This window comes from Nycticebus coucang, chromosome 8, assembly GCF_027406575.1.
Source record: "Nycticebus coucang isolate mNycCou1 chromosome 8, mNycCou1.pri, whole genome shotgun sequence".
Lineage (NCBI taxonomy): Eukaryota > Metazoa > Chordata > Mammalia > Primates > Lorisidae > Nycticebus > Nycticebus coucang.
This window is the reverse complement of record NC_069787.1, coordinates 125,775,470-125,794,042: the sequence shown is the minus strand read 5'-3', so window position 1 is coordinate 125,794,042 and position 18,573 is coordinate 125,775,470. Positions and strand designations below refer to the sequence as shown.

The following is an 18,573-nucleotide window of genomic DNA, read 5'->3' as shown; positions in this document are numbered from 1 at the left end:
TTAGAGATCATGTAGCCTAATACACACCCCACACACACACCACACACTCACCACACACCCCACACACTCACCACCACACACACACACCACACATACCCCACACATACCCCACACACCCCACACACACCCCACACATTCACCACACACACACCACCACACACACACCACACATACCCCACACACAGCACACACTCACCACACACACACACCCCACACACCACACACACACCCCACACACACCACACACTCACCACACACACACCACCACACACACACACACCACACACACACACACCCCCACACACCACACACACATACCCCACACACTCACCACACACACCACACACTCACCACACACACACCACCACCACACACTCCACGGTCACCACACACACACCACACACACACCACACACTCACCACACACACACACCCCACACATATCCCACACACACCACACACTCACCACACGCACACACCCCACACACACCCCCCACACACCACACACACCCCACAGACATACCCCACAGTCACCACACACACCACACACATACCACCACACACACACACCACACACTCATCACACGCACACACCCCACACACCACACACCACACACACACCACACACACCCCACACACACACACCCCAGTCACCACACACACCACACAGACACCACACACACACCACACACCCACACACCCCCCACACACACCCCACAGTCACCACACACCCCACACACATACATACACACACACACACACACACCCCACACACACACCTCCCCACACACTAGGGAGTCCCCATATCTGATGTGGGCGATCCAGTCTACGTATAATAATGAGAATCTCACTGCTTCATATCTATACCATTAAAGGGTAGCTCTGAAAGTTAAAAAGCTGTACTCATTTAACATTTTCTCCATAAAACTTCCACAGATCACATAGTGTTGGGTTCTCTCAGTGATCACACACACCAGTAGAAATCCCCTGGCCCAGGAGTCACTGAACTGGCTTCTTCTCCCCCCTTTAACTCTGACCAGTTATCTAACCTTCGGAAATTTGCTTCTTTTATCCTGAAGGAAGTTTCCCCAACTGTGAAATAAGAAGTAGGAAAAAGATTATAATTAAGACAATTAATAAAAATAATGTTTATAACAAAAACTTGTTACACCACGGAGACTTCAAGCTAATTCTGATTCATTAGCTAATATGACTTGGTAAGGCTATTTGTATTATTATCAAATATGTATCAGTTTTTACTATTATTCCATTCACAGGTCTTTATCTTCTCCACAAAGACATCAGAAAAACTTCAGAGTCATGTTAAAAGTCTGGACACAATGCCTGCATTTGTATTCCTAGTAATTCCAACAAAAATTAAACATGGGGAAATTCACACGGCTGGCTTTAAGACATAAAAGCCTTATGTGCGTTATCGGTCTACTCTCAAATCATTAGGTTGGTTCTGTCTTTGCCAACTTAAAAAAATAGGGGTATTTAGCATGGATAGGCAATAGACACGCTTTCTATAATGACGTCTGGTTCCGTCCAGTGTACTTCTACCAGTTTTAGGACACACAGTGTTAAACTCCAAGTAGAGACATTTCTTTTCCTGCCATTGTGGTACACAGGAGTCAGAGGCCAAGAACCAAAACAGCATTTAGGAGACGAATGCTATTGAATTTGCCACAGAGTGTTGGAATCAAAATGGGTATTGCATCAAGATGGGTCTTATTGAAGTCAGTCACAGTGTGATATACTGTGTCAACTCCAGAAGTGCAGATGAAATGGTGTGAAAAATTCAAGTAAGGTGAGAGTTAGCAGCACGAGAAAAATTAGGAAAGTTGGCCATGTCCTGAATTCATCTGAATTACTGGCTGCCTGGGGATGTATTTGTTCTTTGCTTGTTCCAGGCTGAGTTTCATCATAAGAGAAAGCCAGATTTATTTAAGGGACTGGAATTTGAATGACTATTCAAAATGAGAAAACATGGTATCTGGACTTGCTAATATTTTGAGGATATTTCTGGACTCTTTGTGGATATCTTTGATTTGTGGATATCTTTGGTAGATAGTCTCTAAGCTCTTTGCAGGTCTCCAAAACAGATTACTCAACTATTTCTACTACTATTTAATGTAGATCTCAAATTAGTCAGGTCATAATTAGGCCCATCATACAATATAGATTAGAAATGCATCTTGTGAGTATAACTGTAAAAGTAAAATGTAGTGACTTAGGACAAAAGTAACCTGATAGAAAGTTCTATTCAGAAGTATCCATGTATGGTGATTCTCCGGCGGGGCAGAGAGTACCACTCTTGAGCCCTTGATGTCCACTAAGTCCTACCCATAATGTTGAAAAAATGCTGAAACAAGCCTAGGAGCCACTTGGAATCAGACTCCTGCTCACTGAAGTAATCCCAAGGAGCCCCATGTCCCTCTAAAAAGCTACCTGTTGGGACTTCGGGGCAACACATTCTACTCTCAGGCTGTTCCCCACTGGAACTGGTCCTGCTGGAGAAGCTGCTTGTGGAGGAAGCTGTGATGGGGCCCAATATAACAGAGTCTGGGAGTGCTGTGTATGTAAGAACTACTTCCAGAATCCACTTATCTTAGTTTCAAAAAGGGTTAGAATCAGCAATAGGAACCACACCCATCAATCAGCTTCTTCAATGGTCAGCCACCCTGCAAAGCCTAATAACTAGGCTGGTTTTCATTAAGTAAATATGCCATTACATTCTTTGTAGCCAAAGGTTACAAAGCCCTTGCAAGAAAGGGTGGACCACAAAAAGAGAGATCTGTGAGCATATTTTTACATTGGCAAGAAAAGCAAAATGTCAGTCAACTGAATTTAAGATTGTTCACACACATCTGCTACCACCAGAATGTTATAAAAAAAAAAAAAGGAAGGAAGGAAGGAAGGAAAAATAAGTGTGAATAGCTCACAGTCTAAATAACTCTGGACATTTCTCTACTGTTCAGAACACTACTTCAAGAATGATTGAAAGACAATCAAAACAGAAGCCAATGTGATTTACCATATAGCAAAAATTTCCGGTTAAATAAAATATATAGACAACTACATCTCGACTATAAAATGTGTATGCTAGATAGCTGTGGTTATAAATATACCACTAAAATGTTTGCAAAAAAAGTCACAAGTATAAAATGTTACATTTCTGACAATACCATAAAAGAATCACCACCTTCAGAGAGAGACAAAGATTGATGGAGGGTACATTTCTGAACTAGTTGCACGTCCCCCACCTTCATTTTAAAGCATAAAGCAGACACAAGTTGTGACATGAACCTTGAATTCTCCAGATTGGAATTTAATCAATCAGAATGATTTGTCCAAAATCCACCAGCAGCAGAAAATGGATACAGTTTATCATAAGGGGACAATGGAAGTTTAAAATCACAGACATGCACTCAATAGTACATGAAAGGCACACTATTCTATAAACAAAACAGAATTATAAAATTTGAGGAAATGAAACTAAAAGAACTGGAATCATAAATCTACCTTTCACACTTTTCAAAAACTGAGTTCTTTTAAATATTGACATCAGTTAAGGAAATCATTAGCAGATCTAATAAGCAAAGCTGACAAAAATTGCTAGCATCTCTTTAATATAAAATTAAGTCACATTGTCTACAATTATGTGCTCCATATATTATTAATATGTAAGTATTATTTAACAAGCAAATCAAATGCCAAATTCCTAAAGAGTTAAGAAGGAACAGTAATTCATTTGGAAATTATAACAGAAGGAATTGGTTGTATTTGAATGAGAGGTTTAGCTAAGTAAATTTCATTTACTACCAGTTTCTAAATACGATGAAAACTATAGAAGGAAATAAATTTTGTAAAACAATGTAAAAAAGATAGCTTTATTAGGCTTTAAAAGAAATGGTTCAGCATTAATAAATGTTCCAAACTATATTTATCTGGACTAAGAAAAGAAATTATGTTAAATTACATTTCATGACACTATGTTCTCTTAGAAAAAAACTTGAATATTTAATCAAAATATCCTTTGGGTTTATTCTTGAGGCATTCAAAGTATTATTTCTTCATTTGCTATGTGATATCATGTTACAGAATTACACCTTTGATGGTTTGCAGGAAGGAGTTAGAAGATGTTTTTGAAGAAACCATATTTTTTATTTCTGCTGAACATTTAGATTGAACTATTTTAAAACTAATTAAATATTTCTAAGGATTCAAAAAGTATCTCTTCAGTGGCCCATGTCTAATCATTTTATAAAAAGGATCTATTATTTCCATTTACCATAGGCTCTCACTGTATATATTTGCCACTAATAAATTTGATTTTTAAGTCAGCAAATATCCCCCATGTATCTTGACATTAGAATACCTCGATCTTAGCTCTTTTGGTAACAAGTATAATCTGCTATCAGAAAGTTTAAAACTGATCTTCCAAATCAGTACAATTCAGAAACTACATTCTAATGAGAGCCTTTACAAAGGGCAACAGACTGTATGTTTGGAAACATTTATGTGTGTATGTAAAAATGCTATTTCTAAAGTAGTTGTTTTATCCACTGCAATGCAATTAATCTTGGTGAACTTTTTTTTTTTAAAAGAACTACTTAGAACTTGGATTTTCAAAATTCAAAGCACAAAACATTCCCATATCAATTAATGCATCAGGAAAGTAGGTATTTTTCAAATTAATGTGTTAACATTCTCTCATACAGCATCTTAAATGTTTAATCCTGAATTTAAAATACAATGGAAGTCATCATTTTTTATAGCTTATATCTAACCTGAGTCAGTTAGATTTTAGAGCTTTCTCTCTCCATATGTGAAAATATGATGCCCCGAAAATAAATCGCAGACATTTGGAAACTTACACTGTCAGATTGCTTGCCCTGGTCACAGTCCCACGTCGTCACAGGCTGTCCAGACCTCTCCATGGTGCTGAAGAGTTACTCTTGCCCATTTGAGAGGAAAGAGTTGTTTATTCAAACCGGCTTTGAAAGAAATCCATATAGGGCTGCCTGTGTTAGCGAGTGAAGTTATCTGAAGAATTTCTAGGACACATAATACAAAAGAGAGCTTTGTACTTCAGTTATCAAGTACCATGCTCGGGCAGCTCAAAGGAGATTTGAGAGGAGAAATCTTCAAGTATTGACAAAAAAGAGGGAGAGCTCTTTGGGAGATGAAGTTTGCTGATTTTGCCAGTTTTCTTCAAATTGATAAAAACACAGAAGACCATACTCTGTTCTACTCAGAGAACAGAGGATTCCAGAAAAGTTCTTTATCTTGCCGCAGGAAACAAGCTCCCTTTAGTCCAAGGCAGCCAGGCCCTGCCATCCCATCACTGTATCTACTTTTCGATCAAAAATAATACAATGAAACAAAGCTGAGAACTCCAGGAGGCACCACACACACGATGTGGACAGATCTGCCTCATTCTAGCCCCAGCCTCTGACTGCTGAAGATTATCACAGCAAAAATCAGGCTCTTGAGGCTTTCACAGATTATCTCTTTCTGAGGCTGAAACATATGAAGAGCCACATGACACCCAATGATGTCATCTCTAAAGCAGGTCACAGTGGCTGCTCTAAGTAGATAAAGTCCTTCTAGTAAAGTATGTAGCCTCGCGATTTTCTTGAAAATTTGCTTGTATTAAATAGCATGGCCTCCTACCCATATATTTAACCCTAGTGATACCTTGGCATGAAGAGAAAAATCCATTTGCTGCTCATATGTGAAACAGAGTCTCTGTTTAAGCTAGCATCAGGCTCCCGGTGCTGCTTTAGGAAATGAATGTTTGTAACTATCTCAGGGTGAATATGTGAAGAAGGGCTTTCCCCTGGGGATGCTGTTGTGGGGACTAGAGGATCTCTCAAGCTATAGAATCTACTTCTAAAACACCTCTCAGAATTTCTAGCACATTAAAAAATTATTACTTGTTAAATCAACCCAAGTCTTTTTTTTTTTAAGACAATTGTCTTAAAAATAGAATTAAGACGATTTTCTCTAACTTCTAACAATAGTTTATTTAGTAGAATAAAAAAAAATGTTTCCAAAACAGAAACCATCTTACTAATGCTGTCTTTGAAAGGATTAGAGTAAGTTTTCAATTGTGGGTAGGAAACATTCTTTAACTCATTATTTTTAGATGTTTGTCAGCACTGAGAAGGTAACAGTTAAAATGTTAGCTATATTTTGACTAATCTGTACATCTAACTATCATAGTAACAGCTAGTAATCACAGACATTATTTTAAAGGATGTGTCATGAGCAATGCCCATTTCCAGTCTGTGAAACGTATTTCTTTTCTCTTTCTATTTAGTCACATGCCATAGTTTAGGGTTTTTAATCATAATTGACATTCCTGTTAGCTAATAGTTAAATCCTCTAATTCCCTCTCCTGCTAACTAAATAATGTTCACAGCCAAAGTGAAGAATAACACAAAACTAATCTAATCTGTGCTTTTTGACAGCATTCCCTCTTTTAATAACAACTAGAATATCCCAAACAACAGAAACTTTCCCTGAAGAATACAGGACTCTGGCATATTTTTGAGAATAGATCTGGAGAAGAGAAAACAGAATTTTCTACACCACCGGTGCTACTGGGCAAATGCCATTAAAGCAGTACTGACTATTTTGGCATTAGATCCGGAAACACTTTCTTCAGTGGTTCCTTAAGGCATTTCTATGCAATGCTAAAAAAATCCAAGTGAAACTGGGAACCAAAAATTGACCACCTGGATCTTCTTGTCTTGTAAGTTTCCTAAATAAAAATGATTTTCTAAATTTTTACAATTTCTATAACTCAGTATTTACTATACTTCAATCATAGTGAAGACCACTTGAGGTATATTTTTTTTTTTTTTTTTTTTTTTTTTTTTTTTTTTTTTTTTTTTGTAGAGACAGAGTCTCACGTTATGGCCCTCGGTAGAGTGCCGTGGCCTCACCCAGCTCACAGCAACCTCCAACTCCTGGGCTTAAGCAATTCTCTTGCCTCAGCCTCCCGAGTAGCTGGGACTACAGGCGCCCGCCACAACGCCCGGCTAAGGTATATTTTTAAATAAAAAAACTCAGTCTCTTTCTCCAATATTCTGATACAACAGATTGGCTGTGAAATCTTTATTTTTCAAAAAAATTTCCAAAGTAATTCTTACTTGAAAATACAACAGTAATAAATTACCATGTATAAAATCATATAAAAATCAAAGTAAGTAAAAAATATTTACAATATTTAAAATGATAAAAAGCCGAATTGTTGCTAGGTTAAGTATCCAATGTTGGGGGTTCTCCTCTTCCCAGCTCCTCTGGTTTCCACGAGAAAGCCCTTTCCTAAGGACTCCTGCTCAGATTTTCATCCTTTAACCTTTGTTCCTCCCTATGAAGGTGGAAAGAGTTACCCCATTGGAGGACCAGCAAAACAGGCAGGTGTCTGCAACCCAAGATCACCCCCACCCCCATGATCCTCCTTTGCCATATCCACCTCCCTGCACAATCCTGCTCTGGGGGTGACTTAGTGCTTCCCGTGATGGGTAAGATTGTCTCTGATTCCACAGTTCAGTAGTAGGAGGTCCAATGTAGCCACAGTCAAGTTACACCTTCAAATCCAGCTTTGAAAAGAATAAAGATGAGATTTTTATCTCCCTCTGCCTCCCAAAATAACTTCCCAAATCAACATGAGAAAAAGAGTTATTGACTTCCTAAAATTTTATCTTTCAATACTGTTGTTTTGTTGATTAGATTTGGTTTTTTTTTGTTTGTTTGTTTTATAGGATAGTAGTTTTTGTTTTGTTTTTTTTTTTTTTGTAGAGACAGAGTCTCACTTTATGGCCCTCAGTAGAGTGCCGTGGCCTCACACAGCTCACAGCAACCTCCAACTCCTGGGCTTAAGCGATTCTCTTGCCTCAGCCTCCCGAGCAGCTGGGACTACAGGCGCCCGCCACAACACCCGGCTATTTTTTGGTTGCAGTTTGGCCGGGGCCAGGTTTGAATCCGCCACCCTCAGTATATGGGGCCGGCGCCTTACCAACTGAGCCACAGGCACCGCCCTAGATTTGTTTTTTTGACATAAACCTTAACTAGTGAGTGTAACAAGTTTGTATGTGAACTAACTTAATAAAATTTTCATTCGCATAACACAGCTCTCCAAGAAAGGGTTTTAAAAAGGAGATGTCATGTGTAAATCTTTAATTGGAACTTTTACAAAATGCATTGTTCAAATCATATTAATTTTATTGTGCTTGAGATTCTAGTTCTTCGAACTTTTCTTTAACGACCAGTAACTCTAGAACAGTGTTTCCCAAAGTGTGTTCCATGGATCAATAGTCCATGAAGATATGATTCATATTGGATTTCCTGGTCAAAGAAGTTTTTAAAAAGTGAAAACAGCACCCTTTTCCTGCAGATTCAAAATGAGTATTAAGTTAATAAGGCTCTGAGAAGTCCCAGGGTAAAGAAATTAATTTACTTCATCTCTCTTCCATTTCTACCAATATCCTACAAAACTAACTCTGGGAAACTCTGCTTTAGGAGATATTGTAGCTACTGAGTTTTTGTTAACAATAGTACCCAAACCTTCCACACAATCAGTTAAAAGTTGTCGAGTATCTTCTGTAAGTTATCAGTGCCTACGTTAACAAGCATTGCCAACTATGACTGAGGAATTACGTACATTCTACAAGGGCAGAGGTTGTGTTTATTTGGGTGATCATCGTATCCCCAGGGTTTGGCTAAAGGCACATAGTAGGCACTCAGTTATTTACTGAATGAGTGAATGATATAGACCAAATCCAAGGATGTGAATAATTTCCATCCCCCCAACCCCCAGAGATCTTATTTACAAAAGTAAAGTCCAAGACAGCCTTAAGCTGATGGGCTTTCCAGAAAGAAAAAAGAGCGAGGAGAGAGAGAGAGATAACAGTAGATCACACTCCAATGTCACCATATCCAGTTTCTCTTCAGATCTTAAAGCATCCTCCTACCAATGAGCCAAATGTGGATGCTAAGTATGCAATAATTAAAGTGGACTTTGTGACCCTGTGGGTCCAGATTAAAGATTCAACATTGTATCTCACCTAAGCTGTAAAATAAGGACAGAATCTTTCCAAGGACAGAGGCCGAGACTGAACTTGAGGTAGCCTGCAAAAAACCCCACACTCTTTCTGAACTACTTTTATCAAAGGTGAGGCACTTGATGCCTAGATTTTTTGCATCTATACTCTCAGGTCTAAACTTGGAGATGCCTAGGGAAGATTTATTATATTACTATGGATGAATGAATCACTGATCAAGGAGGTGTTGATTTCGCATACCCTTCTGAACCCAGGCAATGTTTAATGTTAGATGTTCTTTAAAAAGTTTTTTAAATCAAACCAAACCAAAACAAAACATATCAAGTTTTACATCTATCCAGATAAAATGTCCTCAAACCATGAAGTTAGAAGGATAATTTGGGGAAAAGAACCTTCAGCCAATATACAAAGACGTGAACAGGAGAGAGTATTTATGGTACACAGATACTACTTTTTATGCAAAAATATATTTATGCATATTTACCTATTTATGTGATAGGTCATTGTGCATCATCTAACATTTCTAAAACTTTGAAAAACAAAACATTGTTTTCTCTATGACTCCAGGTTGAAGAAAAGAGAAATCTGCTTCTAAGTAAATATCAAAAAGATTTCTCCTCATATATATGGTCACTACGTTCTGTGAACCAAAATTTGGGACAAATAGTAGGGCAAATAATTTATACTATTTGGGGGTCCACAGGGCAGGATGGAAGATAGAGTTTGGGTGCTGAAACATTAGAACTCATGACTTAAATTTATTAGAGCTGTGCATACTACTGTAACTTTTTTCTGACCTAGAAAACCTAGGTTATTAAATTATTGAGTAGCACAAAGCTTACATCCTCTGTTGTTCTACATCTCTCAGGACTTCTTAGAAGTAGTCCCAGGAAATCCTCTTTTAGAGTTGAGTTCCCCCACAAAACAAGTATGACTTTTAAATAAGACTTTTTTCCTTCAGTCCCCAGATTTTGGCTAATGCATTTAAAGCATGGAGGTTATAAATCTAAAAAGAGCAATAAGGCTGGAAGATAATGAAGCCACTTGATATGGTTACATATGCCATGTTCAATAGCATGGGCAGTACTGAATTTTGTAAGAATTATGGGAAGGGTCTAGAGCAGTGGTTCTCAACCTTCCTAATGCCGCAACACTTCAATACAGTTCTTCATGTTGTGGTGACCCCCAACCATAAAATTATTTTCATTGCTACTTCATAACTGTAATTTTGCTACTGTTATGAATCGTAATATAAATATCTGATATGCAGGATGGTCTTAGGCAACCCCTGTGAAAGGGTCATTTAACCCCCAAAGGGGTTGCTACCCACAGGTTAAGAACTGTTGGTCTAGAGGGTCACCTTGTCAACCATCACTGAATATCCAGCTACTTTCGCTAAAAGCCAGGACACTCAAGCAGTGTCATTAATTTAAGGAGTTCACAGGCTTTCCTCCAGGACAGTTTAGATAATTGGGTCTTTTCACCGGCCAAGACCATTACCCTTGGCCTGCTCAGAACTATAATTCCTCCTGACCAAGAGTGAAGCAAGGCCTGGTTGCTGGGGCCATGCAGCTGCCCAATGCCACCTACCCCTGGCTTGCCCTGGTGTGCTGGAGTCCTCCCATCGCCTCTTCCCCAGGGCTGGAAGGGAGAAATGATCTAGGCTTGCTTTTACTATGCGTGTGGGTCTGTTCTCTCACAAAAGGCCTCCTCATTTAGAGGCAAAAGAAATTACATCTGGTTTCATCTCTGGAACTTGAAAATTAGTCTTTAAAAAGAGCATTGTTAAAATAAATGCTTAACTTATTATTTTTGCAGTGCAAATCTCCAATCTCAGGACCATTTACATTTATATATATTTTTTATATTTTTTCTGGGATACACGTTGATCCTCATAAGCACAAACAGGCACTGTGGCCCTTCAATCAGCATCAAGTTAAAAAGCCCATCTCTGCTCTCCACAGCATTTTGAATAAAGCTCATTAAGAGTTTTCAAGAACAGATTCAAAAATCAACTAACAGCTATTGAGAGCTTTCGTTTTACATATGTAGTGCCATTTAATCTGCACAGTCCATCTCTGTTGTGTGTTATTTCTGGTTTCAGATGAAAAACGACCTCTCGAGCCATATGTCTCAGACTCATAGAAATAGTGACAGAGCTACTCTTGTTTATTTATTTTTCATTCATTCGTTCCTTTATTTATTTTTAGGGACAGAGTTGGTCTTGTCTCTGGTCTGGTCTTGAATTCTTGGCTTTAAGCAATCCTCCTGCCTCCACCTCCCAAAATACTACAGTTATAAGCATGAACCACCAGGTCCAGGCCAGAGGAGCTATTTTAAAACCTGACTTTTTACCAAGCCACAGTCTCATTCCGTGAGCCAGACTGACCCCTACAGGTCACATCATGATAATACAGGAACCAACAAGAGAAACTGGATGTGACTGTGGAAGGAATTACCAGGTAGACAGAACCAATTCAAGCCAAATGACTGAGATGGTCTCCGAACAATCCCAAAGATCTATAAAGGTATGCTAATGATTTCTGAGAAGATTTTCAGTCTCAGAGTTTAGAATATACCCTGGTACAGTTCCTTTCTACAATATCCTATTAGACAGTGTAACAGAGCTCTCAGAGAAACTAAAAGCATTAACTATTTTATCATATGAAATTGATTAATAAAAACATACAAAGCATTTTCCACCATCTTCTGTGCAATAATTAGTATTTTTAAGGTAAAAACGATACTCTTTCTTTCTCACTTTGCTACCCACAAGTGCCATTTTCCCATAATAGTTGCAATTCAAAATTCCTATTCTTAAGACAAATTTTCTATTACCACATGGTACACTGTGGTACAAGGGCACTTAATATGCAAATTGTTAACATAACTTAATATTATCTTCCCTCCTATAGCTCTTCAATTTGGCATTGAACAGCTGAGGTTGGAGATTTTAATCAAAGAGAATTGAATGAACCATTTGTAAAAATCAGATGAGTGCTTCATTCACTATTTATAGCTATCAAATCACAAAATAGTCTTAGACATACAGAACTGATTGCTTGACCATGTCTAAATGACGACTTATTTTCAAGTGGTACAGTATTGTGGAAGGATGAAGCAACAGCTTCAGCCCAATGTGTAGCCTAAGGCAAATTAGTTATCTCTTTAAGTCTCATTTTTGTCATCCAAAAAATAGAGATAATAGTGTCTCCCTCATGTGGTCAGAGAGAAGATTAAACAAGATAAGCCATAGAAAGTATTAGCAAAGTACCTGGCACATTTAGCTCTTATTAAAGTGATACATTTGAGACTTCATATTTAAACATTACTGTTGTTACATACTGTAAGGCAGAAATATTCTAAGAACTCTATTAACCATTATGCTTAGCTAAAACAATCAGAACAGAAGCCTAATGAAGCATCATTCTCAGCTTAGCACAGAGACTCAACCAGATCAGGTAGCTGATTTTCTGCGTGCTGTATGCCTGGGGCAGACAGCTAAGATAGGTATTAACTGCAGTTATCACAGGCATGAGGGATGGGGAGAAGCTGGCTGGGCTCAGGAGTAAGCTAAGGAAGGGCTTGTTAGTCTCCAGTCAAGGCTGTATTTGGGTTGTAGAAGGAAGGCAGAGACTTGGGATAAGACAGGCAGTTGATCAGATATGAGAAGGTAGAAAACGGTCTAGGCAGCAACAGCTAGATCAAACCTAGAGAAAGAGGGCTGAGGTTCAACAACCTAGAAAGATCAAGCAGGAATCAAGGCCTAGAAAACTCCCCAGATTCATCTTACTGAGAGAATTTGACTTGCACTGAAGGCATTTAATACTGAACTTCCAAATAGCCCCACTGCTTATTAGAGAAAGCACATTTCTTTAAGACAGGGTTAGTCAAAGTGGGCCGGAGGTCATGTTATTCCCTCCATAAACTTGAGGTCCTCTCATTGGAGAGTGAGAAAACCAAGTCTTTCTATGCAGAGCTCTCTGACAGTATGATGAGTCCGGTGGGTCTGGAAGGCTGGCCAAGGTGGAGCAGAATCACCTCCCTTTCCCTGGGCAGCTTACCTCCACGTTGCTGCAACTCCTGAGAGAAACAAGAATGAATCTTCTCCAAAGGAGCCCTAGCAAACTGATGATCCTGGGTGACAAAACAAGCCTAGCCTGCCATCTATGCCAACTCCAAACAACAAGCATCATTTTTTAAAATTATGACTTGCATATTTTACCTACCTGATACACTGGAGACTTGAGACTATCCCAGTATCTCATTTTCACATTTTATTTTGTACATTTAGCACCACATCCTTATCATCATCAATATTTCAATCATTATCGTAATCAATAACATCTATTAGAATTCTGGGCAGGGGTTGCTTGCTTTCTGACAGTAAATTCCAATAATGCTTTTGAAAATCTGCTTTGATCTCACTTTTTGTGGGCAAGCAGGGGTGAGGCCGACGGCCACACCCTGAACAGGGCTGAAGGGTGGTGCTGCAGGATGCCATTCCCAGCTCAGTCTGACAAACCCTGTGGGGTTTGGTTAAATTGCTAGGGACATTAAGAAAGGAAATCCTGACTAAAAAACATCAGGGGACTGGAGGCTAGGCTACATCAAATAAGGCAGAACTGTTAGTGAAGCTGGGCAAAGATTTAAATGACCCTGATGACCCAGGAGCTGGGAAGCACTCTCACTCTCGTGCAAAACGCTTGAGGTGCCAGGATGAAGGTGGAGCAGCATAAATGTAAAGCAAACATATGTCCTTCTATGTTTAAATCAAAGCAAAATTTAAGCACCTCAAACAATGTTAAAATCATTAGACATCACTGGCCTCAATAGTGGTTGACAGTTATTGTAAATTGGGGCTGTGAGAAAAGTACAAAGGCAGGAAATCCAAACCGTAAGCTCACAAAGGGATGTCTAACATTGAGCTTCCAGCACCGAAATCAAATCTTCAGTCATTTAATTTTCGCTTTCTATTGGCATTTGCAGCAAAGGCTTCCTAAACACTCAATTTTCGCTTTACTTTTTACTCACCATTCATGGTATGTGCGCAAACTCAGAGCCCTGGCATTTTCCAGTGTGGTTCACGAGCGCCCTCTAGTGACAGTGACGTCAGTTAGGACAAGACATTTTCCCCCATCTAGAGTCACATCTGCTGTCAGTTAAAAATAGATCTTCTACTGCTTTTATTTGCACCACTGTTAACTTATTCCCTCTCTTTACAATCCAATATTTAGATACAATCATTCATTAAACAATATGCAATGCAATCCTCTGAAAACATTTCAAAGTGACTTCTGCTCCATCCCCATGTGAATACATTGTTTTGAGTGTTGGGAAACATTGTTACAACTGAACAAACATGATAACCAAGTGGTAAAGGAAGGTATTTTGAAAATAATATGCTTAGAAATGAATTTCATTTCTCTTCCCAAACTTCAGAATTTCAGTGACTGGTTATAAATGATTGCAATGGTTAAATCCGTAAAACTCTGGCTTATAAATTCCTGATCTTTGATTTCTTCCCACTCAGGTTTTTTTTTTTTTTTTTAATAAAGACTTTCAGCAGATTTTCTTTATTCCTGAACTACATACCCCAGAGCTCTTAATTCAATGGGTCAACTGTGGGCCATAGGCATGGTCTGCTTACCTTTTACATTTTCTTATTGTTTCCTTAAGAATATGGATTTCTGGTCTTTCCAGAAGAAAAATATTGCATATTTTGCAATGAACTCCCTGTACCCCACATAGTGACATGCTTCCAGGAGCCCAGCGTGCTGCCCTCCAGGTGAGGCTCATGTACCCCACAGGTATAACTCAGCACATCTGTCATGAGGGTTTCCTACCCAGACCAGCCCTGTAGGCAAACAAACCCCGAGTTTGGACTGCTTTCAATTCTGACTGTAAAAGTTGTCTTTCTAGTTCTTACAACCAAGCCAATCTTTCTTCTATCATCCAGAGGTTACAAACTAAAAACAAAACAAAGCAAGCAAGCATGCAAACAACAACAACAACAACAACAAAAACCCATCCTGCTAAAAGAAAAAATAATTTCCTCCTTTACTAGAGGAAAGAATACACAAATGAGTTTGGGTTGACTTGAAACGCAATCCATTTTCTCCAGACTTAATAAAACTCACTTTGAGTTTATGCATTGTGTCTGTTTAGAGGTGACAAAACTCTCACCAGGGGTTCCCATGTAGCAACTAAGCAAAGTAGATTCTCACTGCCACAAACCGTCTGCCCACATCCCAGGATTTCCCTCTCAGAACCCAAACCCAGGTCATCAGCAGGAGACGCAAGTCGGGCCATGAAAACGGAAATGTGACACTCACGGGTGTGCTGCTGTCAGAGAACGTGTTCATGCTCACGGAGCTGCTCAGCTTGTCTGAGGAGACGGACGGCGGGGACGGGCTTCTTTTCTCCAGAGGGTCCTGCTGCTGCAGGTATTTGCGCCATGCTCTCTGAATGCTAGAGACAAAAAGACAAACAAAACCCAGCACACACGCTGTCACTCTGGGGTCACAGCCCACAGACTCAGAAAAGCACAGGGAGCCTGCAGCGGACACGTAACACATAGAAGGTGATGCAGGAAATCAGAAAAACGAAGACTATTGTAGTTTGACTTTCACAGACACGACTGGACCACATCGGCCTAAAAAAGTCAACTCAGTCAGAAAAAGTCATCAAAGTCAAACTAGTTTGCACATGTAAATGTTTGATTTACGAAACATACATATCTTTCAATTTTTCACCGTATACACATATTTCTAATGAGAATACTAAACGGCCTGACTGACTTACTCATCCCCTGAGCACATCATTGATGAGGGGCCACTCTGTGCCAGCATCAACCCTAGGCCCCGGATAGGGACTCGGTCATTTGTGCAGAGCTCCAGGGGTGCCAGTGGCCCAGACCTCAAGGTGAAGGGTGTCAGTGACACTGTGCAGAGCTGTCTGCATGTCCAGTGCAGTGTCCCTGCTCTGGAAACAGACTGTGGTCATGGGTTTTATGTAGCATGGAAGGAAACAGGGAATATGCAATAAATAAATAAATGGACAGATAATTATTATGTGGCTACTTTAGATTTCACCCAAGGAAGTTCTTTATTTCCTGTGATTAGTATCAGAAAAAAAATCATCTTATACTTTGGATAACAGAACCCTCTTAATTAGCAGAAGCTAAGTCATTTCCTCCCTCAGACTGGGTTCCAGTCTTTGAGATTAACATCTAGGTTTTCACCAGTGGTCAGTGAACACACCTAACCCCAGCTGGACGTACACACCAACTGTCAGGATTCAGCCTTTTAAAATAGTTTCAAATAGTTTCATTAGTTCCATCACTGTATCTTCTAGACCAACAGTTTGACTGTATTGAAGGGCCACAGCATTTTTAGGAAGGTTGAGAACCACTGCTCTAGACTCTTGGAAGCATCTGATCTTCTGTAACACTTCCACACACAACCTAAGTTGTTAAAGTTCTTCATCTGGCTGGCCTGATTTAAAGACCATCAATTCTCAGTAGTCACAGGATATAAAGAATACAAAATGCTACTACATTAGTGAATTGGTATATTTTCCCTAATTTACTAAGGCCCTGTGAATTATAATGGCTAAGGAAAATTCCAGAAGCTACAGTGAAAAATGTGCCTTCAGAGGTCAGTTCCCTGAAGCTAAGAAATGTGAGCTTTAAGGGATGTGAAGGCCGGGAGCCTCTTCCAAGGTATTTCCTTAAAGAGCCTTCCAAATTACATAAACCATATATTCAAGTTCCACTAAAGCAGGTTACTACCTCCCTTTAGCCAGATTTGCTCACTCAAAATGTATTCTTATTTATCTGTTTTTCTTTGATTTAAATATTTTAAGCAGAATCTGAAAATTTTATAAGATTACCTGCCCGAGCTCAGTAGTCTGGTTGCTACTTCAGAAACCATTTCTTTAGGAGCAGTAAACGTTTAAAAGCTGTGAGTGATTTCCACATCGCCTGAGGCAGATTTCCAGAGCCCAGCTGACAAGTTCTGACACCTGAAGGACCCCAAAGTCTATACACCTGCCCAACAGCTCGAATGCATGACATTTTAAAGGCAGTTACCAAATGAGAAAATATTGACAACCCATAGAACATCAGCAAGTTTATAAGACTGCACCATCCCACCCACCCTCTGTTAATCTTGATTATTTAGAAATTGGAAAATGTATTGGCCATTTGAAGTATTAGAATTTAGCTTGCCAAAGACCAGGGGGCAGTGTGATACTTTACAGAATCAAGCAACGTTGGCAAAACTGAGGTGAGAGGGTGTGCACACTGGACTGGAAGCATCCCCTTCCCCTGGCTGGTTTCCTGGACTATGAAAAGCGGTATATCATTTTTCCTTATGACCCATATCAAGAAGACGGTATTTCTTCTACCTAGTAGATAGCTATTCTTTCTTTTAATTGATAATAGATGACCATATTAAATGTCTTAAAATTTATATTAAAACACCTCTACAACCACTGATTTTCTTAATATAAGAGGTGTTTTGTTTTTGAATATTTACTTTATAGTCACCGTGCACATCTCTGAAGACAATTTTACTTAATTGAAAGCATAATACACTAGTCTTTTTAAAACTTAAGATGATATTCCCTAGGGACTACTTGTACTTTATAATAACCCTTTTGCGACTGGGGCTGGCAGGCTGGACATGTCTTTAAAATAGCATCAGTGGTTAGAAAGGACAGGCTGGTCATGTGATAGTAAGCTATTGTTCTAAACACTACTTTTTTTTTGCAGGTTTTGGCCGGGGCCGGATTTGGACCCACCACCTCCAGCATATGGGGCTGGCGCCCTACTCCTTTGAGCCACAAGCACCATCCTAAGTGCTACTTTTTTTTGAGTGGGTCATGCTGTTTTACTCTGTGTATCATAGAAAAGTATTTACATGACCCACTATTTACTGCCTTTGGCCGTAACTACAACATAACCTTCAAAGATTAAATTCTTCTAATATTAAGCTCTCTTACTACCATCTCCAAATGCTATTTTACAGCAAGAGGAAATTAAAATATAGAAGCACCTCGGCTCTCAGTTTACAAGGAATCACTTTTCAGCTGCCTCCTCCAATCTTTAGAGTAATTCCTACCCCCAAGTCTCCTTGGTGGCTGCACAGTAAATCACAGACTGCCTTGACAGTTTTATTTCTGAAACTAAACAATCCTACCAATATAATTCTTTAAAGGTTTGTTGGAGTAAGAAAGCACATTTTGTGTGTTCCTATGTTTTGAATTATAAATAAAGTGTAGGAGTTTACTCTAAGCAGGTAATGAATACATTTTTCAGTAGTTTTTCGCCGAGGCCCATTCCTCTCTGTCTTCTCTCACGTCAGGGCTGGCACGGTCTGTCTGCTCCTGCCCTTCTGTGTCCCTTGTGCTTGACCGTGCAGGGGGTTCCCGTGTACATTCACAGCCACTTTAGGACCCACAGCCTGTGTAGTCCTGACTGCTATTGGGTGTCC

General features: G+C 39.4%; 1 protein-coding gene across 1 annotated transcript in view; it reads right to left on the bottom strand.

Moving 5' to 3' along the window:
* The window catches only part of SCHIP1 (schwannomin interacting protein 1), a 791,641-nt gene that overhangs the window by 589,225 nt on the left and 183,843 nt on the right, over positions 1-18,573 (bottom strand). Inside the window, exon 4 of the mRNA XM_053599493.1 lies at positions 15,412-15,547. Coding sequence (XP_053455468.1) covers positions 15,412-15,547 — 136 coding nt within the window. The remainder of the gene's footprint in view (positions 1-15,411; positions 15,548-18,573) is intronic.